Raw genomic sequence first — 26,484 nt, forward strand, 5'->3', positions numbered from 1 at the left:
TAGGTGCCAAACATCACCTCTCCATCTCTGCCTTGTTTCGCCTCTCTCACTCCCCAATCCTTTTTTCTCTTCTCTCTCTTTTCCTTCTCCATCATTAACTCTTTGCTCTCAGCTCATCAACTCCTTTGCTTCTGCTCTGCAATTCCTTCCCTCCTCCTCCCTCCCTCCAGTCATTATCTCTAGCACCCCCCCTTTCTCTCCTTTTCCTGTCACCCACCTCCTCCCCTCCTTCACCATCTACCCTCCTCTCCACCTCTTTTCAATCTTCCATCCTTCAGTACAGTCCTCCTCTACCCCTCCTCTCCTTCCGGGAAGAATTTGCTTGTACAGTGCAACTCCCCAAGTGTGAATATAAATGAATGTGAAGCAGAAGAGCAGGTGTAGTTACAAATCCATCATCAGATCCTCAGATATACATCATCAGTCTGAGCAGAGCGCTTACATACAATCCATTATTTTATGATGAACTGTTGTAATTTACTTCTGGTCCATCCATTTTACACAACCTTCCTTTTCTGCTTCTTCTCCAGTGAGCGTTTTCAACAGATGCAACTACTGCTACTGATATTAGGCTATTGATTATTTGTTCAATTAGTTAGTTAGTTGATTAGTCTATAAAATATAAGAATAGTGGGAAAAATATGTCAGCACAGGCACATCTTCAGATTTCCAGTCCAAAACTAAAAGATATCCCATTGAAAATCTGCAAATCATCATATTCGAGAAGCTGGAAACAGAGACATGACACAAGAAATAAATCAATAACTGAAATTATACTCCAGTGATTTTCCACTGAAACATTCATCAGAGGATTCTTTCAGCACTTAGAATGTCCCTCTTTTCCCAAAGAGTAAGACAACAACCAGCAAACTTATCAAACATGTCAAATGCTGTATCAGTGTCACATTGTGCAGATGGTAACACAGCAGTGATTACATCATTATCGCAGACAAAATGGTTACCGCTGAGCTCCCTCTTCTTCTTGGGGTAGAGGTTATGGTCTGAGGGGCCAAATCAGGTGGATAGTTCAAATCTACAGTCAGTGGATGACTGATGTTCATTTTCTCAGTTACCTAAAACAGAAACACAACAGTTATTAACTTCAGACTTTCTGCATAACCACACAAGTTGAACTGCACATGCATGTAACTTACCACTTTGTATTTTAGGTGTCAAGCCCTTGTAAGCTATGTTTGAGGTGTTACAGATGTGTGACCCAGTCCAACCCAATCATATTGCCACTGTGTGATGAAAAAATGACTTGGGGGCATTTACAAACATGAGACTGACATATTGTGTGTATTTGTGAAAGCAGCTGCAGCTGGAGATTACAACAAGACTGAGAATTTTTCCAACTGAGCAAAGTGAGATTCACACTCCATTCTTGCATCACAACTCCCCCTGTCGCTGCTTTGTATTCTGCTACATTGAGGCTATTGTAGAGGGAGAATTGACATCTTTGCCTCTGCTATGATGGATATCTCTCTGTGTGATTGTTGAACTTTAGTGCAAAATAGTGTTGAGAGAGAAGACCGTTCTGCTTTCCATGTCTGTTTTTTTAAGACAGTGACTGTCTTAGAGCTGGATTAACCATCATCTCCATCATTGTGACCAGTTGCACTTCCTCTGTTGTCATTTACCTCCAGGTCGGTGGTTTGTATTTCTTTATTGTAATTTCCGCCCTTCCTTCCTCCCCCTGCAGGAAACTGGATGCCTTCATTTATGACGCTGCGGTGCTGAACTATATGGCCAGGAAGGACGAGGGCTGCAAGGTAAGAAACAGATCTCCATCATTTCACAGCTCTGCACAGTGACACACTCATACTTGGTGGCAGCCATTGCTGAAGTCCCCTTACCCTGCAGCTGCTGTTACAAAACTAGATCTTCAGTGTGCTCAACACTTTCTTATGGGAAGAAAAGTGCAATATGCATGCCAAATGAGAACCTCTACAAGAGCTACATCTGCAATAAATAAATCAAACACATCCATTTATATTTGTCCCTTACGGCTTGTAGCTAGTTAATATTGTCATTTTTGGACAGCACTGGTGTTGATTTATTTAGAAATTTGCATTTGATACAGCTCCCACAGTGAGAATGAAAATCCTGAGCTCCCAGCAGCCTCATACAACAGACACTGCTGCAGTAATTATTACAATTGATGTGGATCTATATTAATTCCTCTACTGAAACAATATCCCACACTCTAGCTATGGGATTTTCAGGGATGTCGATATTAGAGCTGAGCCAACTGTTTTGTTTTGTTGGCTTTTGTTGTCATGCGGCAGTGACTGTAGACAAAATATATTACAGAAGAAATGAAGCTAATTTTCATTTCCTCATAACCATCTGTCTCTTTGAATCTGACTCGAGGGATCCATGTGTTTGTGTATGTGTGGTTGTTTACATGTTTGTGTTTTATTCCACAAGGTGATGACCATCGGCTCTGGTAAGGTGTTTGCTACCACAGGCTACGGCATCGCCCTGCACAAGAACTCCCGCTGGAAACGGCCACTGGACCTGGCTCTGCTGCAGCTGGTTGGAGACGGTAAGACAGAAGGGGAGGGGGTTACAGGGTTAAAAGACATTAAGAGCATTGATACGTTCAGTATCAACAAATCTGTGACCTGACAAATGGCAAATACCTTGAAAGGCACTGGCAAAATACCCTCTGTAGTTCAAGTAGGAGGAGTTGTTGGCTCTTTTGCTGTCCAAATAATTCCTGTTCCTGTAGTCATGTTTCTTCTTCTTCTTTTGGGAAATATTGTACTGTATTTCCCTGTGGCCTCGTACGTTACGCTCCTTTCATAAAACTTGTTAAGGCCCGGCTGAACAAAGAGAGAAGGAAGGGATATATCTCAGCCAATGTCCATCGTACACTGGAGAATATAAATGTAAAATGAAAATGAAATCTGTTTCTCATCCACCCTTTTTGGAGAGACTGTCCTAATTGGGTACATTTGAAAATAGTGGTTGTATTTTGCTGTGTAGATGGGGAAAAGTTAAGATGGACTCATCTCAGTCACTTGGTCAAACAGCTGCTGGCTCAAGTGCCTGCACATGCCCATTAGAGGAAGAGCCTTAAGAGTCTTTCTATTGCTCTGGTATTCCAGGACAGATGGAAGCTTACAGAAAACAGTTATTAAGATTTTGACCGATGAACACCACTTTGTAAATCGTCTAAATTAGTGTGTCTGTGGCCTGGAGAAGTTTACATTAGGTTTTATTAGTGGGTGGTTTGATAAAGGTGGTGGAGTTCAAAGTTCAAAGTCAGGCAGGAGTTGAGGATGAGAAAAGAAAAAGGAGAAGTGGAGTAAAAGGCCTAAGGAAGAGGAAAGGAAGACATCATGAGGAGTAAGGATGAATGAAAGGTGTGATGGGAGAGGGTCAGCAGAGAAATGAAAGAGGAGCGAGGTTTGACGAGGAGAGAGAGAGAGAGAAAGATCAATACAGAAGGTTAAAGGGAGGAACAGTATAAAGGAAGAGGAAGGGAGGTGTGATCTCTGTTAAACCTGTCAGATAACACACATTTTTCTGTTTCTCTTTGTTCACACACTCAGTGGCACATCACACGTTCTCTGTCTCTGTCTTGATCACACACACACACACACACACACAAACATACACAACCTCTGAATATATTTCCATTATTCGTCATTAATGCATGTTGCTGTTTTTGTACCAGTCAGGTTATTTGAGAGATGTTACTTGTGTCAATATTTGCTTCGTTTTCTAAAGCTATCTGATGTATTTAAATGCTCCTCAGTGTTTTTGTTTGTTTGTTTGTTGGTTGGTTTGTGTTTCACCTACGTGTCTCTCTTGTCTTGATTATTCTCTGAACCTATTATTGCTCCAGCTGACTGTATGATCTTTATTAGGCCTCTGTTCCATTTCTCCATTTCATTTTTCACAGTTTAAATTGTTTGTTTACTCACAAATATATCATTTGAGTTATTGTTTTTCTCAGTGGACTATATTATATTATTTTACAGCAGACATAAGTCATCTGTTTACATTTCCATGTCTTACATCTTCTAACATATCTCACTGCCATGGATGTTGGGGCAACACCTATATCAGTATAGAATTAGAAGGTTCTGTCTGCATCAGTTTGGTTTTGTAAAAGTGAGTTTTACAAGTTTTCAGGATCCCTTTGGCATCGTCAGGTCAGTTTACATTTGCGAATGGGTCTGAAACCTCTCTGTTAGTTTTCAATTTCGAAGGGCGTTATCGATGGTTTCCAAACAAAATGCCTCTGGACACAATTGGATAGGCCTGTAACCAGTCAGAGAAATCAAACAGCGGTGGTGTGGTGTAGCATAGAGCGACAGACAAATGTAACTCAACGAACATTTTAAGTGCAGTTGTTTGTTTTTCTTTTAGAGAAACTATACCTCTCCCAGCAGCAGCAGCCATGTTGGTTGTTAACAAAAATGCTCAAAAACAAAGTTTCTATCCAATCAATCCAAAAATGCATTCAACCCCAGACTTTCCTCTGGATTTTCAGCCATTATTTCTGCCTAAATATTACATTAAATGGTCACCAACATTTCAAAAACCAAATACATATAACTCTTGCCATAACGTCAGAAAAGGGATAGGTGTATAACAGAGAAAGAAAGCCAGTTTCAGACCTTTTAAAAAAGGAGGAGGAGAGAAAAGATAAAGAGCAGGACGTATGACAGAGACAGATGTGAGGGAAGATGGAGGAGTGGAGGTGCACACTGCTCCTTCTGGTAGCTTAAATAGCATAATGAACTGGCTGGCTTTGTTAACCAGTCTGTTTATGCCCGTTTGTGTCAATCATGGTCTCTCTGTAAGTGTCTCTAAAGAGGAGGCCAGAAAGCAATAAAAGAAATGGTTACAGGAAAAAATTGAATCCTTTAAGTTCATTTCAACAGTTCCTATTAAAGCATGAGAGTCGTCTGCGTACCACATTGGATCTGCAGAAGTGAAACTGTGGACCACAAAAGACAGAGGCATAGTTACAGCTGACCATCAAATAAGATATAAATACTAAATGACTCAAAAATATCATGTTTTTCTTTTGAAATCACAAGTCTCTGGTCGAAAAATTAAGCAGCAAAGACAGAAATTAATGTATTTTATGAAATCATTTGTTAAATTCTTATCTAGAAATATAGCACATATTTCTAAAGCAAATATAATGTTCTGATTTCTTTTTGATTGAGTGAAATGTTTTGCCAAAATTTGCTCGCTTCCATTCATACCAGTGACAAGCAAAGAGAGATGGTGAATAACTTTTAATCTTGACAGGTTCCAGTAATTTGGTTTGCTATAGTTAAAAGGACTGTCAGTATGAAGCCTCTGCTGCTGTGAGTGCTTCGTGAGGGTACCAGCAGCATTAGAGTAGACACTAAAATACATACATACAATACTGGTTTAAGAAAAAGGAGTGCTCACCCACATTCAGATACAAAAAGGTTTTTCTGTGTCAGAAAAACATGTATATTTTTTAAATGTTTGTTTGTTTGACCCACTAAATTAAGAAACATAAGAAAGGAGGAGAAAACTTGAAGTGAAGAAGAGGTATAATAAAATTTTTTATTAGAGAATATCAAAGCTATGAAATGATGCATGTGGATTATTTAATCAACCTGCACACTGAAGCTGGTTATCATTTTGTTAAAGCCAGATCCAGCAGACACAGTTAAAACGCAGCAGTCCTCAGGCAGATGTAAAGCAAAGTTGGCTCATCCTGAACTAAGAGATAACAGAGAATCTGTCATCAGAAACTTTGACAAGAAGGTGTGAATACCTCTCATGCTTTATGTAATAACCCCAAATTAGATTTTTTTTAAAAAGAAAAAGAGAAAAAGAAAACTAAAAGACCTGCTTGCTAATTGTGCTCTCTATATTGATCATCAAGAAACTCAACATGCATCAAAGCAACCTCATGACCAGCCTCCAAGACATCACATGAATCCAGTACCCACTGCGCATGTACTGTGGCCTGCAACAGGTCCTGTAAATGTTCCTCGTAATACGTCTCTTTGTTCGAGCATTGTCGTTTCCTTTTTTAGCACCTGACTGGTCAGTCACCAGATTGGCTTCTCTGGGGAGCAATTTAGCCTATTCACAATTAGCAAACTTGAAAACGCCTCAGTGCCGACAGTGACAGCTGCTCCCAGGGGCAGAAGACTCTGGAGGCCGACGGCACATGGATACTGAAAATGTTCACACTGAGAATGTGTGAAATTAACGAGTTTTTCCTTTAAATGAGACATCTCGCCATCTGACACCAACAACAAAACTGTTGATACGGATAAATACAACTAACCATTTTTAAAGGACGGACATAAATGTAAAATGTAAATTCTCAAATATCTTTCTCCCTGACCTGAAACCCCAGCTGGAGAGAAAACCTGTAGAGAAAGCCTTTATTTAAAATGGGCTTATAATAGAGACAGGACTTCATTCCTAGTTTTTTTGGACTTATTTGCTCAGCAATTATTCAGCTTTTTTTATTTAAGAATTTAGTTATTCTGTGATAAACCATAGTTTTCAGTTTTAGTTACTGACTTAACTACTGAATAATAGCGACTACCTGTTGAACTCTCTTTATGGAGCGCTGCTGACCCCATTTGCTAAAACATAAAGAAGAGAACCAATTGGAGAGCAGATGTACAGTCGTACTTTTAATAAAGGAAGCTTTTTGAAGTCGAGGCAGCTGTGTGTCAAGTCCCACTTGGCTCCAGCAGACTTCCAAGAAATAAAGTGTCTTCAAAGTGACGGTGCAAAGGACCAAGATGCAGTAATATTTTCTGTTACAACTGCTGAAGTTGCACCTGGACTCAGATCCCACAGCACCATGTATCCAAAGTTTGTTTCCACTCCACTACTTCTTTGCGTCACTCACACTGATTCATGCTGACTGAGCAAAGCCAATAAAAACACCTCGCTTGCAAAAGAATGATAAAAAGAAAATGTGAATGTGAACAGCTTTTGGCACGAAGGGTGGAACATACTGTAGCAGCATAGTACACCTTTGGGAAATTGATTTCTTTTTTCTTCACATTCTTTTTTTCTTCAGATGGCTTTGAGTCTTCAGGGACCCAGATGTTGATTTTAATTTTATAGACTGAGAATAGAGCCACAGATATTTCTCTGAACCTGCAATTTTGTTTTTTATGTTTAGTTTATTTCAAACAAAAGCTGCAGATCACTTGGGATCAGCATCTAAAAACAAATAAAAGAATGAATAAACAAACACTAAAAATAGCTAATATTTCCCTTAAAGGACTCTTAACGCTGATACATTTTTTCTTTGGATTCAGAATCTGAAAAATATTTTTTCCATTACTTCATATGACTAAGACCTTTAAAACTCTAATCTCTGCTGGCTTGTAAATAGTCATCCAGGTCAACGTCAGTCTCCTCACTATGTAATTTTGTTGAGAGAAGAGAGGGTAGAATAAAAGATGGGATGGTTGTAAAAGCTGAAATTGCTCTGGCAGTTGGACAAAATGTTCTGGCACTGGCTTGTCAGGAGTTTGATAACCTGCATGACTCCAAATGCCTTGCAGAAGTACCCTTGAAAAGATTGATATTTTCAGGGATCCATCTCCTTAGAGATCAATTAGACTTTACCACCTCCCTCACATGAACCACCTCTCCCATCTCTCCCACCTGGAAACACTGTCTGCCTCTCAGGCTGGTCGTCCGTTGTTGTGCTTTGACAGGACGGCTGATAAAAAACATTTTCAGTTTTGACAAAAACAATTTCTTTCAGAGATGGAGGAACTGTGCAATGACACAACAGCAGGAATAAGCACAGCTCATATAATTTACTTCTGTCACTCACAGAAAAACTGAAAATGATTTTCTATGTTTTCTGTCCTTTCCAATATTTCTCTCCCAGGAAAGCTCAGTTTTGCTTCATCCACAGTTATTTATATACTGAATGTTGCTGCGGTCCAGAGCGTCACTCAGAATAAAATGTAACCCAATCTAAATAGGACTGGTAAAAAGTTAAATGAAATATGAAAATGAACAACTTTTAAATATGAAACAAGACCAGACAATACACTACCTTCCATTTCCATATACTGAAAAAAACAGTAGACACCGTGTCTTGCTTGGTACAAAATACATTAGATTAGTATTATGTTAGTGAAAGATTTTCTTATTTGTTTGTTTGCAATTTTTTTTTTAAATGCAATTGTTACAAAAGATATATTTACACAAAGGCACACCCATACACAAATACACTTTTACCACTTTTATTAGATATGGATGAATCCAAAGTAAACAAAAGCTTGTGCCGTAGGGGTAGGAAGTTAAAAGCTTCAAAAAAAGACCTACAAGATGACACCTTACTTTTAACTGAAGCTTTGTTTATGAAATATTTTGCCATGAATTAGGGATCATGTCATTTGCTGACGATGTGATTCTTCTCACTAAATCAGGCTGTGACCCCCAGTGCACACTGGGGTGGCTTTCTGGCTAGGTGTTACACAAATGTAATATTTCTGATGGCTCAGCACTTCCAAATCTGTCGTTCTCTGCAAAAAAAAAACAAAAACAAAAAACAGTAGATGGCCCTCTTCAAGTTGGAAGTTAGTTGCTGATTCAAGTGCAGGAATTTGTTTCAGCTCAACAGACTACTTGGTCTAGCATAAGCAGTGATGTGCTGAAGAGAGCTTTTAGTCTTGGTTTAGCATTTGATCTCTTTATCTATAATGAAGTTTTGGTGAAAAGTAGCCAGGTAAAGGAAAGACTGCCGTCATCTCATTATCATGAGACCATAAACGCAGGTCATTTTAAGCATCTGAACAAATGGTGTTTGGTGTTCTGGTGCGAACAGAGAGCTTGCCGATTCTTGAATTGCATTTCTAAAGGGTGTGTAATTTCACCCTTGAGGGCCATACTCAATGGTGGCGTCTAATGTACGTCAAACGTAGGTTGATGGGCATCAATTCATCAAGTTATACCACTGTCCTACTACTAGCCACTTTTGACCCAAGTAAACACCTCAAAAAAAATCTCAGATTAACACTTGACTTATTCTTCTGTCTGTCTGACGTCTTTGAGCTGAAAGTAGCCAGTGGAGGTTCATCTGGTTAGACCTCCTTGTGGAGGAATTCCAGGTGAATAGTTTATCTATAAAACTGCTCCAAGGTATAATACCCTCTCCCTTAATCCTTTTTTCTGCACAGATTGGATAAAGGAGACATTATTTATAATGCTTCTAAGAGGATTGAAAATGGGAAGGCCTGAGATCTCCACTGCTGACCAATGTAAAGCCATTAAGGGGAGACAGGCACATTCACTAGGTCAGAATAGAATTGAAGGAAAGTGAATTGAATTGTTCCCAAATCGCAGCTAAACTGTCAAAAATCAACAGGATGAAACATGAATTCTATTTTAAGCTCTGGCTTTTCCTCCTCTGTGTTTGCACGTCTGCTCCTTTCATTTGTGCAGACGAGTCCCCCTCTCTGACTGTGTGGTATTTTCCTCCTCAGAGCAGGTGAGAGAGGATACAGCTGAAATGTCTGTCAGCTCTTTGTGGGGGAGATTTCTCCCAAAGAGCAGCTTTATGCGCTGCTGACTGCCATGATTAACGTATTTACAGGGAGATAAAGGGAGAGAGGCGGAGAGCCGGACAGGGAGAGAGAAATCAGCCGAGCACTCATTGAAACTCGATGAATTAGATTATGGGAGTGAGCCGTACACAGGATGAACATGCGTATTAGTGTCTATTGTCGGGATCTGTGCAGGGAGCGGAGTGAGAGGAGGCAGGGTCAATGGAGTTGAGCCCGGTTTAATTCAGCTGTCAAGGAACGTTTGAATTCCCACATGGCTGTTGGGGAAGTGAAATGTGGCAAACAGTGATACATGTTAGATTGAGATTTGTGTTTTGTTTGAGCAGTTTTGACGTTTCGGTCAACATGGTGGTCTAATCTGTGTGGTGGGGCCTTATGGAGGGGTTTCCAGACAGCGTTAATTAACCCAGAGGTCGATTAATATTGTAACTGTGAGAGTTGGGAATTGGACCTTCCATTGACGGTGACATCTCCAGAGTCTGTACAGTCACAGATTCAGTGTGTGTCTACACGTCAGTGTATGTGTGTGTGCGAGATAAAAAGTCCTCTGTGACCGGGTCAGTGCACATCTGTCTGCATCAGCCTTCTCTGTACATTTGATCCTGCTTTTCCTTCCCACTGCTTCATTCTTTTTGATTAATGCATTAATGGCCTGTGCTGAGAGTCCCATTACGCCGGAGCTCAGTGTGTATTACATGTGTGTGCTCGTTTGTGGCAGTTTGAGCAGGAAGTGTAATGTTTGTGTGCATTCTCCCCTTTCATCTCCCCTGCGCTGTCGTGTCTCTCTGCCCTTGGTGTGCCCGACTCAGACACCAGGCCATTTCACAACCCGCTTCAAAGGGCTTCTGTGTCTTGTCGCCACCCGTCATTCCCAGTTTCTCTTTTTCTGCAAACATCTTTAATTTTTTTTCCCATTTCTTTATTCTCTACCTGGTTTTCTAATTTTTCATTTTCCATTCATATGTTATATTTCTGTGCTTGTAATTTGTACTTACAGGACAGGTATAGTAACTCAGATGCACATTTTTCTGGACTTTATTAATTGTTTAACATTGTAACTGATATCTTGACACTGGGCACAGAAATTTTCTTGTATTCCATCTTATCTTTATGCAGCCATGTGTTATCTTTTCTTGGTTTGCTCACTACTATCAGTCCTTTTCTGCTCTTTTTAGACATCATACAAACACGATTTCGCTCTCTCTTCTCATTTCTTTCCCCCATGCTGCATTTCATCATCTGTCCCGCTCTTTTTTACTATAACACAATTGAATCGTTTACTCCTTTCTCCTTCTTCTTTTTTCACCTCCTCAGCTTTCCTTCTCTTGTTTCTTTCTTCTCCCTCAGGGGATCAAACACCTTCCTCTCATAACAAAGGGGCAGTAATCCTTTTTTTACGATTCTTTTTTTTTCTCCCCTAGTTCTGTTTTAACTCGTTCTCTGCTGATTGTCTCTTCCTTCCCACATCCCTCATCTTTCTGTATCGTTTTCTCATCCCTTCTCTCTCAACGTCTCCTCTTTAACCTTCTTGTTCTCCCTCTTGCTTTTCTCTTACAGATGAGATTGACATGTTGGAGCGTCTCTGGCTGTCGGGTATCTGCCACAATGATAAGATCGAGGTATGATATCTTAAATGTTTTCTCCATCAACCTGGGACATGTTTATCCTCTGCGCTATTTTTGGAATAAAGTAAACATTGTCTGACCTTAATTCTGGTCAACAGTCAGAGAAGTTCCTCTTACATTGGTGGCAGTGATGGAAACATGACCCCCTCAGCAGAGCAATGCTGTGATACCTGCTGAAGTTCTGGACGTTGGGGCATAAATAGCCAGGAATATTTATTGTTTTTTGCGATCTATGGGAACAGCATTGAGTTTGAAGAGACATAAGTAAAAGATATGAAAAAGTAACTGTCTGTTTACCACTTTTCAGGTCCTAGTCTCTGTAGTTGTGTATTATTTTTGATAAAGATAAAATAAATTTACCCAGACAACTTATTATCACCTAAGACCTAACCGATAAATGTGATACTGTTATACAATGTGGAAAAGGCTGATTTTTCTTGATAGAAAACAAAGTGGAAAAACTGTTTGTTAAGTGGTTAAAGGAATCCTGAAATCCAGAGTTTCTGGTTCTTTGCACTAGGGCTGCAAACCAATCAAATCCCAAATATTTAGTTTAATGGACAGAGTTTCAATAACCTGTCATCATGCCAGGCTTGAGATTTGTTTTTGTTCTGTTTAATTACAAATGCACAATCCAACTTCCCATCTCCTCATTTTGTTTTGTTCAGATTTCAAAACACAGATTTCAGATGTCATGTTGCACCTTGTGGTTGTTTCCAGGTATTGGTTCAGATTTTAGCTAAGACTCACGATTGCAGGGATGCATGTACTCGGTTATTTGGCGTGATCCAAGTTCAAATTATATTGTTCTCACTTAACCAAACAACAATATTATCATATCAGGTGCAAGTGCCCCCACAGGAAACAAAATGTTTGATATAAAGCATTAATAATTATTGATTCAAGAATAATTGAGGGCTGTCTGCAGATGGGAGCTGTGACTGTTGAAACTGAATAAATGAAATAGCTTGAAAACCTCTTTGTTAGATGCGAACCAGATATTTTGTGGTGACTGACATGTTTTGGTCTTTACATCAATGTTCTGAGTGCAGCGGCTCTAAAATATCACAGATGGGTGCTCTGACATCGAGTGACAGCAAAGGATTCTCCATTGTACTGCTAGCTGTAATTAACTTTTTATCTGCTGTCTGGGAGACAAATTGGTGCTCGTTAGTAATAAATACACTCACTGTCTCATCTCTGCCCCTCCCTTTGATTCTGCATTCATTTTACCTCTTCTGCTTTTTACTTTTCTCTCCTCCTATAACGTTTCCCGTTCCTTTCCTTCCCTCCCGTCCTCACCCATCTCTCTGCTCTCCCCCCTCCAGGTGATGAGCAGTAAACTGGACATCGACAACATGGCAGGGGTCTTCTACATGCTGCTGGTGGCCATGGGTCTCAGCCTCCTGGTGTTTGCCTGGGAGCATCTGGTGTACTGGAAACTACGGCACTGTGTGAAGCGATCTGGGGGGATGGACTTCCTTCTGGCTCTCAGCAGGGTGAGAGAGGGCAGCAAACACCCCCACATACACATCAACAAACACCCCAGTTTATCAGCTCGCAAAAAAAAAAAATCAATCTTCAAATCATTTCTTTAATTATTGAAACAACTACAAGTAGTGGTCAGCCACATTAACAACAAAGCCGTAAGTAGTCTAATAAGACTGTTAAATAACAACAGCTGCATTTCTTTATATTAGGTGCACAAGTACAAATATTATCTATTTCCATCAGATATAAAAACAGTTCCAACCAAAGGAAGTAAAATCTGAGGCAGGATAGTTTTTACATTTTCATTCAAACCAAACACTACAGCAGCTGATTTGTACTCTCTCAACCTGAGAAGCAAGAAGTAATCAGTGAAATAAGCTGCAGATACAGTGCTTGAATTACATTGGTAAATGATTCACGCAGCAGCAGATGTTATGATAGATTGAAAGGTGTAGAATGTTTTCTGATCTCCTGATCGCTGCATGGAATAGACTGGCTTATGAAGATCTCTTACTGATTGCAGCCATGAAGTCCACTTCATTCAGAAAATAGAGATATAGATGAAGGAAGGTTAATGAACAGTTTTCAGACACAATCAGGATATGGATTGCACAAAAGTAGGGGCCACTCAATATTGCACTTGTTTCTGGCACACAGCAGGGACAGGGAGGCAAAGCCAAAAAGAGGAACATCAATGGTATTTATCTTTGGCAACTCACCAAGGGGAGCCCAAAGGGTCCAGGGCAGAGTGATCACTTAGCTGTCGCACAGCTATTTTCTTTTAGAGCCAATACAGTTTCTGTAAGTTCAGCTCAGGGTCCTGGGAATATTTAGTATGGGTCCTTAGAAAGACTTGCATGGGGTTGAGGTGAAAAGAAGGGAGGGAGTAGCTGAAAGAAGAGGAAAGTAATGAGAGAAGAGAGAGGATGAGATGACTGAAAAGAAAGGAGCAAGGTAAGAGGAGGAGGGGTTGGAAATAGATGAATTGTGTGACTGGGATGGAAAGTGAGTAGAAAAGGGAAGGCAGGGGAGGGAAACTCTGAGATAAGAAGAGAAAAAAAAGCCAACTAAGGAGACAGCTGTGGGTTTGGGAGGCAGAGGCAGTGGAGTATAGCAGGTGTTGGTGGGGGAGGCAGAAGGAGGTGAGGGAAGGAAAGAAACGATATGGACAGAAAGAAGGAGGGAGGACAGAGGGCGAGGTGGAGGGGAGGACAGACTGTTGAAGTGAAAAAGGGGCCTCATAGAGCACTGGGGAGATATTCTTGTTTGTCAGAAGACACTGTGATGGAACGGTTGGTGTGTAAGTGCCACTGGTTGTAAGGGTGACGCCACTATGTTGGAGTGACAACAATAGATTGTGGTTTATTACCTCCTCCTGCCTGACAAAGCAGAGAAAATGGCTAATTTATGCACAGCGGAAGAGTCCTGTAATTGCAGTAAAAAAGGAGGGAGAGGAAATATCATTAGAGCTCTTACTTCTGACAGTATGCCTCCACCATGTGAGGAGACCTCCCTAGTCTAACTAAATTAGGACCAACTTTAACCTGCAAAACACAGATATAATTTCTTGTCTTTGCTTTCTTTGCTCTGCACATAAAAAAACAGCAATTCAAATAATACATTATGCTGTAGCACAGCTAACACCTCAATACACATTCTGATGTTTCTAAATATTTTAATAGTTCATTATCCAAATTAATAAATAATCATGATATAAAACACAATGAAGTTGTACACAGATGAGGATTTACTACAGATAAGTTAATCCAACACAGGGAGAGGAGAGTTTAAATGATGGTTATACACTAATAGTGTGTATCTAGCTTAAAGCCCATGTTCTATACACAGCACTGTAACAACTGTTAATTAACCACACATTTGAATATATGAGGCACCAGACACTTTTACACAGTACATAAATCAAGATGATCAATGCTATCAGTCAATACAATAAGAAGGAATATTCTGCTGCAGTGGTGTATGGATGTGTTGATGAATGGTCACTGTAAGGAATGTTGGTCCTACTTATGTTGGAAAGTTTGGCCTGAGCCCAATCCATTCAGACCTGAGTCTGACCTGAGACATAACAAGATTTTTCAGCACAAATCAAGTCAGTAAAACTCTGTCTGTCGTTGCTGCTCTTTCTTTGAGAAACAGTGGTAACATTGGTAACACATTTTTTAAATGAGAAGCCTATAAGAAATATATATCTAATGATTAATAGTTCTCTTTCATTCAGTAGTGAACCCTACCTGAACTTGCAGTCTGCATGTATGCAGGCCTTGGACAGTCTGCAGACCTCTAAAGTCTTGTGCATGCACTGATGTTAGGCTGAAGTGCTATTTACTGAACACATTGTACTGTTTTATTGATTTTCTACAGTGAAGTATATTGACCATGTAGGTGAAAATCCACTGTGTTCCCTGTAGTCTCTGATATCCGTGCAGATGTTCCCTGTTGGGCTTCCCCGCAGAGTCCTTGGAGTACAATTTCACCTCTCTTCATACAGTACATTCAGAGCAGTACCAGCATATTTTCTCGCTTGAGCAAACTCCACTCTTATCTGTAGCATTCCTCATTCTGAGAATAAAAACATCAATTCCCTGCAAAGGGCACTCCCAAGACCAGTTAGCTTCTATCTCTCAAGCTATATGCTGTGCTTGCTTTAAAGCCTCTGCAGCTGCCCTCTGTGGCTTACTTTAACCCAATCAGTGACTCACCCAAGTTTCAATTTCACAGTGTGGTGCGCCCCATGCTCTGGGGACTGTGATAGCACTTCTGCCACTGGGACTGCTGATTCATGTGTCCGGAAGGGCCATTATTACAGTCTCTCCATCAGATCTGTGTCCCGGTGGCGAACAGAGATTTACAGGAGGCCCCACACATTTTGTCATTAAGATGTGACAGATATCGATGGATATTATGAATCATCTCCACATATGAGGAATAATAGAGTCTTTGTGATTTACATGGCCCTGCTCAGTACTGCTAATTGAGTCCCATCTATCTACAGTAAGGTGTAAATATACAGAGGTGAGGAGAAAGAGCACCCAGACACAGTAGAGATAGAGCTGCTCATCTAACATGGTTTTATAATTGATTCTGCTTGAGGTTCAAAATTTAAAAAGATGTCAGAAGGAAATAGTAATTTACACGTATTTCTGACTCTTGCATTTAATGTTTTATTCATATCAAGCTTTGTTGAATGTTGCTGCCAAGATGGAAAAAGGCAGACTGGTGATTAAAGGGTGTTCTCGCCAAGTATGTTTGGAGCAGTTCATTAAAACCGAGTGAGAACAATCTTATTTAAACTCAAGTGGCAACAAATAACAGCACCAAGACATGTGAAAATGAAAGTCTCTGTCCTCATTTGTCCTAGTCAGAACCAACAGCAGGAAATTACCATGAAATGTACAATTTAATGGGAATGAGGAGATGGATCTTCACATCAGATAAACAGCAAGGTTTGGGCTGATGTCCATATTAAACGTTTTTCTTTGATACAAAGAACAAACATTTTTGGCTCTGAAGTCTTGATTTCTTTTAAAAATCTGTGGATTTAATCAGTAAGATCAGAAAGAATTACAAATAAACAGTTTTTAAGATCAGGTTTCTTGTGTTCAGATTCTTGTGAACGTCTTGATGTTTATTGATACAAACTCTCATTTTTAGGAGATTCATCAAACAAATTGATTTCTATTAAAAATGTGTTGAATATTTTTACTGCTTTGGCAGCTCACTGCTTTGTTTCTCTTTAGTGACACCAGAAAAGAGCAGTCCATTTAGAGTTTTAGGAACAGAAATTAAGTCTGTTTTTTGTTGCCACTAGAATCTCTAACCTTGTGTGATGGGTGAAAATTCTGCTTTAGTTAAAATCAAGGGAAATAAACATTTTAATCTTAGTTTGTGCAGTGGAGGAAAACAGGCTGAGGACACATGAAGCTTGTTTTTGTTTGAGCTAAGTAAGCTGGCAAGTGAGAGGAAAGGTGATCCTCTTAGAATTCAGCATCTGTCTCCATTTGTTTTATTTGCACAATGGCAAAATAGGTTTTGCTGCCTTTGCTCTCCCTCATTGCTTTAACTCCTCTCTAGAAGCTGTACTCCCTGCGCATACCTCCCTCTACAATTGTTTTTCACAGTGCTTTTGGAGAAAACCCAGTCCTGTTCCAGCTGAGTGATGCTTTGTTTGCTGAAAGCTTTGTTTGGTTTGATAGTGTGAAAACTGACACTCGAAGTAGCTTGGTAAACTCAGTCCAAAGTTTCTCAAAAACTCTCATTAATATTTAATGGTCAGCGCTCCCTGTTGTCTACGTTTATAGGAGATGCGGTGACACAGACAACCTGAGGTAGAGGGAAACCACCTAGAGCGATTTCCCAGCATGCTGAGAGAGAGACTAAAGATAAATTATTTTCTGTTTTTGTGAAGCATTGAGGCGACAAAGTTACTCAGTTGTTATGCAATGCACCGAATAAAGATAAAAGAAAATAGAGTGGATAGAGGATGAATAAAGATTCATAAGTTGTGGCCCAGACAGCAAGGTTTTTATAGTAAATGTTTAACAGACTTTCTTCAGCATATTAGTCATATGTTTTTCATTAACCCTTGTGTTGTCCTCTCGGTCAAAGTGACCCAGTGGCCGACAATGTGCCTTTGTGTGTGTATGTGTGTAGTAGTAGTATTAGTAGTAGGATTTGTTGTTGTGCATGACATTCGTGATTCTGAAGTGGTTATCTTTTGTTTTTGAATAATAGAAGAATAAAGTATATGGAATATGAAGGGCAACAGGAGGGTTAAGACACACAAAAAGACTGACTCCCTTTATCTGTGATTTTACAGCTAAAATACACAGCAGTGAACCCGTGATATTTGTGGTGTTGGATTTCTCTTAATGCATAGTAAAATATTAAAACCAGTGGCTCCCTTCTCCCTAATTTTAAAATAAGGGGAGCCGTAAACATTTATTTATATTATATACATATAACATGGAGGGACTCTGGTATGTGATAAGCAGCAGCTTATTTGTGCTCTCTTATTTTTTCTTTTTTGACCTGTCAATTTTAAACGAAGAAGAGTTATCTGTGTCTAATTGAAGGGAAGTTTTGGATGTTTTGGAACATAAAATCTGTGAAAAATCATTTAAATCATTCCACTGCTTTCAGAAAATCTTGACACAACTGGTAAAGAAAGGAACAATTAGGCTTATGTACTGTGTTTTATAAGCTAGTAACCGGTTTTGTTAAGACAGCTTTCATATGGTTTGTGTAGGTATCATATGATATCAGACTCTCTCTTTCCATGTCTCGCTGTCCCTGACACATACACACACAGTTTCTCCTTATCATACTTAGCAGCCTGCTCGTCTAATTACAATCTCTCTTTTATCTCTCCACCCAGGGGATGTACAGTTGCTGCCAGTTTGAAGATGAGACAGCACCAGGAGGCAGCAAAAGCTCTTTGCCCCAGTATCACACCGTGACCACCATGCCTACAGCACCCCAACAACACCTTGTTACAGCCACAGTAAACAACACGACTGCCATTGCCATGGTGCAGCAGCAACAGCAGCAGAAGCACCACCAACAGCAGCAACAGGGCCAGACTTATACCACCATGCTACCCGGATCACCGCCAACTACAGGACACTCAGCGATGGCTCTAGGTCCCTCAAATAGCCCCTTACTGGAGGGCCCCATGCCTTGCTCCACCTTCTTGCCTCGCCATGACCGCAGACTTGCTGTAGTGGATCGCTGGAACAGGCCAAAGCCAGAGAAAGTCATGAGTGCAGGCAGTAGTGGAGGAGTGGGCATTGGAGGGATAGCAGGAGGGATCACTGAACTCCAGGCCCAACAGCAGTATCAGCAGAACCTTGGGCAGCATTGGAGCCTGCAAGGTGGAGTTGCAGGTGGAGCAGGGGGAGGGGGTGACACAGGGCTAGATGAATATAAGCGCTACTATGGTCCTATAGATCCAGAGGGGCTAGGAACTAACTCAGACCAACAGGCAGGGGGCTCCCAGCAGACTCCCAAAGCTAATCCTCGAGGCCTCAAAGCCTCAGGGATGCCACGGCTGCCTCCCAAAGGCCCCCAACAAGGCCCAGGGCACTTAATCTCCAAACCTCCTCCACCAATCCCATCTTCTCCACGAAGGCCTCCCTTCTGGCGACGAGGAAGCCTAGCTCAGGCCAGGAGAAAAGGCTCAGGAGGTCCTCTGTATGAGAATATACTCCCTCTGGGGAGGCGAGGAGGTGGGAGGTATGGAGCAAGCGATGGAGTTGGAAGAAGAGGGCGACGTCCTCCTCCACCTCCTCCTCTGCCTGTCCCCCTTTCCTCCCCTACACACACTCCCACCACTCCTTCCTCCCCATGCCGTTTCTACTCCACCTGCTCCAGTGCCTCGTCCTCCTCCTCTTCCTCCACATCATCCTCATCCTCTTCTTCATCCTCTGTCTCGCTCTCCCGGTCAAATTCCTCTTCTTCTTGCTCTAGTGACAGCTCCTACAACTCCTCACTGAGTTTCCGGTACCGAGCAGGCGATCGAGAATTTATGGTGGATGACGATTACGACTCTGATCTACTCACAGAAGAGTCCAGCCTCCTCCTGGGATCACGGAGGAAGATTCGTTCACGTCGCATGTCATCGCGCTCACTGCCGTGCAGCCCTCCACCTCCACCAATCCCTCCACGGAAACCACGTCCTCAGAGAGATTACGGCAGAGAGAGGACAGGCAGCCAACTGGCCCAATTACAAGAGTGGTGGTCATCGTGGGGAGACAGGGAACGAGGGAGGGGAGGGACAACAAGCCGAGGAGATGGAGGAGTGGGTAGAGAGGAGAAGAGACACCACAAAGAGAGGGAGCATGAAAGGAAGAGGAGGAAGAAGGGCCGAAAGAAGAAGAAGAGGGAGGAGAGGGAAAGAGAGAGGGAGCGAAAGCGACGCAAAACAAAGAAGAAGAGGAAGAAAGAGGACAAGATGAGAAAGAGAGAGCGGAAGAGGTCGGAGCAGGAAGGAGGAGATCCTGAAAAAAGAGAAGAACTCAAATCAGGGACACCAGACTACCCATCATACCCACCCCTGAGGCGAGAGTCCTTTCGGAAAAAGAGTGAAAGCTCCATCAGAAGCTATGGATGGAACATCCCAGGCGAAGATGAGAGGAAGGAAAGAGAGGAGAAAGAGAGGGATGATGGTGAAGACAGCAGAGGAAAGGAAAAACACCACAGGCGAAGGAACAGCAAGCACTACCATGGCTCCAGCAGTAAACCTACGACATCGGTCAAATTCTGGGGAGGGGGCAACCCATCCTCTGACACCATTCCATCTGCCTTCCTGCCCTTGTTGCCTGTCTCTTCTAAGAGGAGGAAAAGCAAAAGTTCTGACAGGGATGCTGTAGGAATGGAAGGAGAGAGGAGGCCATTGCTGGGACGGAACGGACGAGGTGAGATGCACTCCAAGGAGGGGTTGTCCTTTCATGAGTGGGAGTCCGAAGTAGAGGACGAGGAAGAAGACTCTGAGCAGGAGAGGAGGAAAGTAGAGCGGGGGAAGCGACGTGGAGGAGGAAGGACAATGTCAGATGAAGAGCGCGAACGTGATAAAGTAGTTGGGATATATTCCGATGATGATGGTTCCTCTGGAGAGTTTGGAAAGTTCGAGAGGTACTGGGAGGATCATGAAGGCAGGGCAGTAGGAGGGATTGGAGGGGGAGGTTGGTTTTTCAGCACCTACCCCTCTAGGGATAAAGCCGGCAGCATCAACAGCAGAGATGACCTGTTCCTGGAGCGAGGAGAGAGGTGGGGGACAGCAGAGAGTGGGTGGGGGTCTAGTGGAGGTGGTGGTGGAGGAGGAGCAGATGGAGGAGAGAGAGGGTGGGGATCAGGATCACACTGGCCCCCGCCTCCTCTCACACCACCACCTCCTCGGCGATACTGGTCAGTGGACAAACTCCACATACAGGATGAGAAGAAGAGTAAACGCAAGTCAAAGGACAAGGGGAGGGGGCACGCAGCTTGTTCCTCCTGTCATTCCCCCCGACACCATCCGCACTCCCATTCCTCCAAATGGGCCCGCGTAACCTCGCGAAGCCAGGAAGAGCTGTACCACCACTGCCAGAGTTTTGGTGGTCCCCTGAAGCCCAAACATGACTCCTCCTCCTCCTCCAAACCTGACCGCTCACAGAATCCATCTAAAACTGGCAGTCAGTCGAACCTCAGTATTCAGCAGCGGACACAGAGAACAGACAGGGATCGAGAGCGAGGAAGGCAACCATCCCCACCCCAAAACCTCGTACCTAACTTACCACCCCCGCTCCCTGCCCTGCCAGCTCCTCCATCCTCATCTCACCCTATCCACGCCCCCCCCCCTACCTCGTCCTCTTCTGTATCCTCTCCCTCTGTGGTCTCATCCACCCCAGGCGCACCCCAATCCTCCTCCATGGCTTCGGCAAGTGCCAAACTGCAGTACCAGAGATTGCGCTCTGTACCCCAGCCCCAGAGGTTTCCTCAGTCTCCTCACTTACCCCTCAAAGCCAAGAGCCTTTGCTCGCGAAGGGGCTCAGCCCATTTCTCCAGTGTGGAGAGCGAGGTCTGAAGTTCAACAAGGTATCAAAAGTCATAAGAGAGCCCTGCAAAGCTGACACTTAGCAGGTGATCTGGAATTGAATCTGCCCAGCAGCAAACATGGCTGCGCAGCCAAGTCAGTACAGTACACGCACTGAGCCCTTTCCAAAAGTTCTGCACAAACAAACCAACCAGAAAGCCAAACAAACCCAATGGGGCAGGTCAAAGGAAAACAGGAGCAGTCTTGTGCTTACTGTCGTTTCCTCTCTTTCCTCTCAGTATGTGAAAGACTACAACCACAACAACTTGTATTCTGAACTGGTTTAACCAATACACTAAAAGCAAATCAGACATTAAAGTGGTACAACCGAAGGAGATCCCTTTGCTATAGACAGTAAAGGGCTTTGGATGTTGAAGCAGAGCAGTAGTTTGTATTCAGAGGATTCTTAATGCTTACTGAGGGCTCAGAACTTTGTAGTACTGTATGCCTGCCGCTCTCAGAAGCCTTTAACACAGAACAGTGTTCTTATTTTTTTCCCTTAAACAAATCGCTTACCCTTACTTTTCTTTTTCCTTAACAAGCTGTTTACACCCCCGCAGAACTGTGAGGCCCGCCCAAGGCACCTTTGTTGTGTATGATCAATACCTTCTTGTCTAGAGGGAGAGGAGGGTGATAACCACCTTGTCGTCTCTGTGTTATCCATACACCTTCTCTTTTTCTTTTCTCTTTTGTTCCTTCCTATCCTTTCTCTCCCTTTTCTCTCCTCTTAACACTTATTTTTTCCTCTTTTCTGTTTTTCAGTTTTTCCTTTTCCTACCTTATTCATGTGTCTATCTCCTCCTCATCTCTTGTCAGCTCCTCTCCTGTCCTCCCCTCTTGGCTCCTCTCCTTGATGTGATTATTCTGTGTGTCTGTGCTTTTCTGTGTTTGTATTCTTGACAACAGGGTAAGTCAACTGTGACTGATATTCTACTGGCTTAATGAAAAGCTGAGTGCCAAACTTAAGTAGAGCTCGACATCAATCTGTACAACGTTAGCTGCTGTGTTTCCTTTTATCTTGCAGAGTATTCCATCATCTCCCAAATATACGCACATGCATATACACACTCACAAACACCTAAAAGTGCACACAAAAACTGGCATACATGCACATGTAAGGACACGCACACCTAACAAGTCAATTCATCTATTCTCTTTCTTGAGCAATACATTATTCACCTTCTATCATGTTACAGTTTTATACTTTGACCTTTATTTTACCTCTGTGTTGTAGTTGTTGTTGTTGTTATTGATGGTGTTATATATATCAAGACATGTATTAAGTCTAATACAATGTAAGCACTGTGCCATACTACTCAAGCTTGGGTGCACATGAAAAGTTCTCTCAACTACCTAACTACGACAATGGAGGCAGTGTCTGTTCCCTCCCTGTATTTGACTGAATGTAAAGTCAGCCGCCAACAAGTGTGCTGCAACAACAATTAAGACACTTGAAGATGGAAACTGTAGCATTTCTAATGGTTAGCATGTGTGACTAAGAAATAAGAGCAGACTTGACTTCAGTTCATTGTCGACGTAGTCTGATGTAAACAACAGTACGCTAACCTTGCAGGGTGAGTCTGCAGTAGTCGCTTAAATCTTCAAAGGGTCACAGTTTAAAAATGATTTATTCTTTCTGTTTGTTTTCTCCTGAAAGAGGTCCAAGGCTAGAATACAGCAAACATTTACAAAACTAACCAACACAGGTTTGCTTTCCATCAAGCAGGAGATATGTGTCTAACATACTGGCTGGAGCTATACAGTTTTGTTAGACAAGGTGACAGATTGATGCAGGGAAATAAATACTCACAGCCTTATGCTAATTGCTCCTGCCATACGTTTTGTGTAAAGTATGACCATTAAGGTATGTATTTTAATTAACATGTCTGGGGTTAGCCTCATGCTATCAAGACAGTATGATAGGCAGGAATGTGGTGCAAAATTAGATCTTGTGTGATTGCCGTTTTGATGTCAAAGAGACTGTGCCTACGGTGGATGCTAGCTAGCAGATGAGGCAGGTTTTGAGGAAGAAGTACTGGATCTGTATGATGGTGTATGAAAGACACAGTGGCACCTCCTCTGCAATTTTGTTTTTTAAAAGGTATTTCTCACCTTGTAAATGTGTAACCAAGAGCTATAGCTTTTTAATCCATGACCGAGCTGACACCAGCAGTTACACTCCGATGTCAAGCACTTAGCTAGAGTCCAAGTAGCCAGTTATTTCCACCAACATTAGCATCAGGACATTGGGCGTCAGTGGAGTTTTAGTGAAGAGGCACGAGCCACCGGCACAACGCTGTTTGTGTTTTGCAGTCGGTCATAATGCCTGAGCCATCTTTTCCATAACAGTCTGGTCAGCTCATGTTGTTTGCCTGGAACTGCATCTGAGCCATAATTTACTTCAGCTGAAGAAAACAAAAGAGAACTTAAGTTTTTAACATAAACTTGTTGTGTAGTTTGTCTTACTTTCTTTCAGAAAAAAATCTAGATATATATATCATATATATATATATATATATATTTGTGGCGGTGGGTAGCGTTAGAGAAAATCGTTGTTTAGAATCTTGACATTTGGGGATATTGTTTCTCATTCCAAGTCCATATAATAATATAAATATTATGTGTGATAAACACAAATTGCCTCATATTCACTGGGAACAGGGAAATTCTTTAGTTCAAATTCTAGATTCGTTTCTTCAATAGACTGTATTAAGCCAAGTTGGAGACCATTCAGTGCTTTGCTTATTACAATCAACAATCAACAGCTTTCAGTTTCGATTACATAGAAACCAGGAAAAGCATGGAGAAAGTGTAACATGTTTCTGTGCTTTCACACCACAAGCAACTCGAGTCTGTTGCCCCAAATACAAACAATCTCCACAGCCTGAGAAGAATCCGCTTTTGTAGTCAAAACATTTGGGCTCGTTTGCCTTGCTGAGTGTTGAACCTGTTTCTGAAACACTACAGCATCAATGAGCTAGCATAAGGTAATTGTGTATTAGTGCAGCACAGCAGCTGCTAGCGGTGTGAACACAAAGCTTGGGTGTTTCTTCAGAGAAATGAGCCACTGATCTTTCCTACTCTCCCCTCGCCTCTTTTTCCTCATGTCTATCCATTGTGTTGGTGCGTGTCTGCAATTGTAAAGCTGGTCTGTTTTTAAAAAAGAAGAGTATCTGTGGATATATTTATTTCATCTAAAAAAAATAGCATATCTAAATATATATAATAGTATATTTCAAGACGCTAAGATCTATGTTATATAAGTTTGTCTACTAAATTTATGGTATTATCTCAATGAATATGTCTTTTTTGTCTATTTGTCTGTCTCTCCTTGTCTCAAACCTCCTGCCCAGCTCCCCACCCCCCAGCGAAAACAGAGACCAGTATGTAACTGTGTTTTTGCTCACTTAAGACCAACCATCCGCCTCCATTAGCTATCTACTGTAGCTAACGCTAAGATTTCAACAAAGTGACAACGTGGAGGAGTGCGCGAGTGTCTTATGACCGTGTCACTGTAGCAGTGGTGGCGTGTGTTTGTCTATCCAGAGGGGCCTTTATTTTTGGTTTGGGCTACAGATTAATGACTAATTAAATCTTTTATGGATACAGCAGCTTTTACCACAACTCTCACTTGTGTAGGGGTCACATTCTCGACCCTGTTTTGGGTTCACATCGGACCCTGGAGTTTATACCGCAGTGTACAGTGAGGTGACCTCTTTGAAACACAATGTAGCGAGCAGCACAGGCTTTTTTTTGCATCTCTTAGTAGCTGTATTACTATAAAAACATGCACAGCTGCCCCTGCCAACCAACCTATATGGTATATATAAGAACTTTGATATACGTACATAGTGTGTTGTATCTGCCAAGCTGCTGTGCTGTAAAACAAAAGAGAAAAAAAGAATTATACACAACAAACACACTGTTTCTTTCTTAATTTTACAAAACTGGTAAAGCTAATATGACTCATGTCAGGGGCAGGGCTCAGTCTGCTCGCTAGTGTGGTTTCCACTAAGGCCAAAAATGGCCGAACCGGGGCTTTCCTTTGATACATCTTCAGACAACAAAAACAGTCAGTATCCCCACTTTTTGTCAGCCGGGAAGGATTCCTAAATGGTCAACTATAAGAACATGGAAACATCACTGCCTGAGAGAGGACATCCTCCCCCCCCGGGCAACATGCACTTTTAAGTGCTTATAATACATTTATTTAAGTCAATATAGTCAAAGTTAAATTAATTTTCAACACTGCATTTAGAAATATCTGAAGCACTTACTGGCCCTGAGCCCTGGAGAGCCCAGTTTTAGCCTGCAGTGGAAACACATCCACAGTTTCTGCCTGTACACCTCTGAACAATGTCTCAAGGCCTTGTATTAATACTGCTGTACTGATTGACTGTACGGGATGATGGCTAGTTGTGCTACACTGTATTGTCAGCACCTCACACACACACACGTACACACAAATGCACACACTTTCAGATTCACAAGAGCGCACACACACACACACACACACACACACAAAGATGAGGGTGGTAGGATGCTGCCACCACTCTGTTTTAGCCACATCCACCACCAGTGAGGACAATGACAATACTGTGCTGTACTGCGAGCAGGACAGAATTAAAAAGATGATTTTAATAAAGAACTGAAACAAATGTCTGAGTTTTCATTTTTACTTTTCTTTTTCCCAAGGTCATTTAAGGGAAACAGACAAGTTCAAAACTGACATAGAGCCATAAAGTGTTTAAACTTCTCACAAGAGATTGTACCTGCCCAACCCAGGTTACATAATGAAAGAACAGGCAGTCAGAGTGCCATCCAAATGATTTTGAAGCTGTTATTTCAAGATAGTTGCATAATGTTACTCTGTTAACGTCCTTAAAACATGTAGAGCTAGGTACAGACAGAATGATAAGGCTGTAAATTAAAAGGAAAAACAGGGAAGATAAGGCAGGTTCTGCCTACTAAAAAAGACAACAAATGTGGGACAAAAGGTAGAAAAGAAAAAATAAAGAGAGAGCAAGTGACGGAGGGAGAAGGTGGAGAGGAGAAGGGAAGGGCCGGTTCCAGACAGCAACACTGATAGAATAAGGACTGAAAAGAGACAGAGAAAGAAAAGAAAGAAAGGTGGGAGGAGGGAAAGACAGCGAGGAGGCAGTGCTCAGTTCTCGTGCCGTCTGCAGGGCAAGATAGAGCCGGTTGTCATCTC

At 41.9% G+C, this 26,484-nt stretch overlaps 1 protein-coding gene across 4 annotated transcripts in view; it reads left to right on the top strand.

Annotated features, from left to right (window-relative positions):
* grin2da (glutamate receptor, ionotropic, N-methyl D-aspartate 2D, a) overlaps window positions 1-25,988 on the top strand; it is a 179,067-nt gene extending 153,079 nt beyond the window's left edge. For all 4 annotated transcript variants that reach the window (XM_051068899.1, XM_051068901.1, XM_051068905.1 and 1 more), the window contains 5 exons: window positions 1,703-1,772; window positions 2,431-2,548; window positions 11,124-11,185; window positions 12,520-12,690; window positions 18,078-25,988. In XM_051068899.1, the coding sequence (XP_050924856.1) occupies window positions 1,703-1,772; window positions 2,431-2,548; window positions 11,124-11,185; window positions 12,520-12,690; window positions 18,078-21,263 (3,607 nt within the window). In that variant the 3' untranslated portion in view covers window positions 21,264-25,988. The remainder of the gene's footprint in view (window positions 1-1,702; window positions 1,773-2,430; window positions 2,549-11,123; window positions 11,186-12,519; window positions 12,691-18,077) is intronic.
* The last annotated feature ends 496 nt before the right edge of the window (window positions 25,989-26,484 follow it).

This window comes from Lates calcarifer, linkage group LG3 (genome assembly GCF_001640805.2).
Source record: "Lates calcarifer isolate ASB-BC8 linkage group LG3, TLL_Latcal_v3, whole genome shotgun sequence".
Lineage (NCBI taxonomy): Eukaryota > Metazoa > Chordata > Actinopteri > Centropomidae > Lates > Lates calcarifer.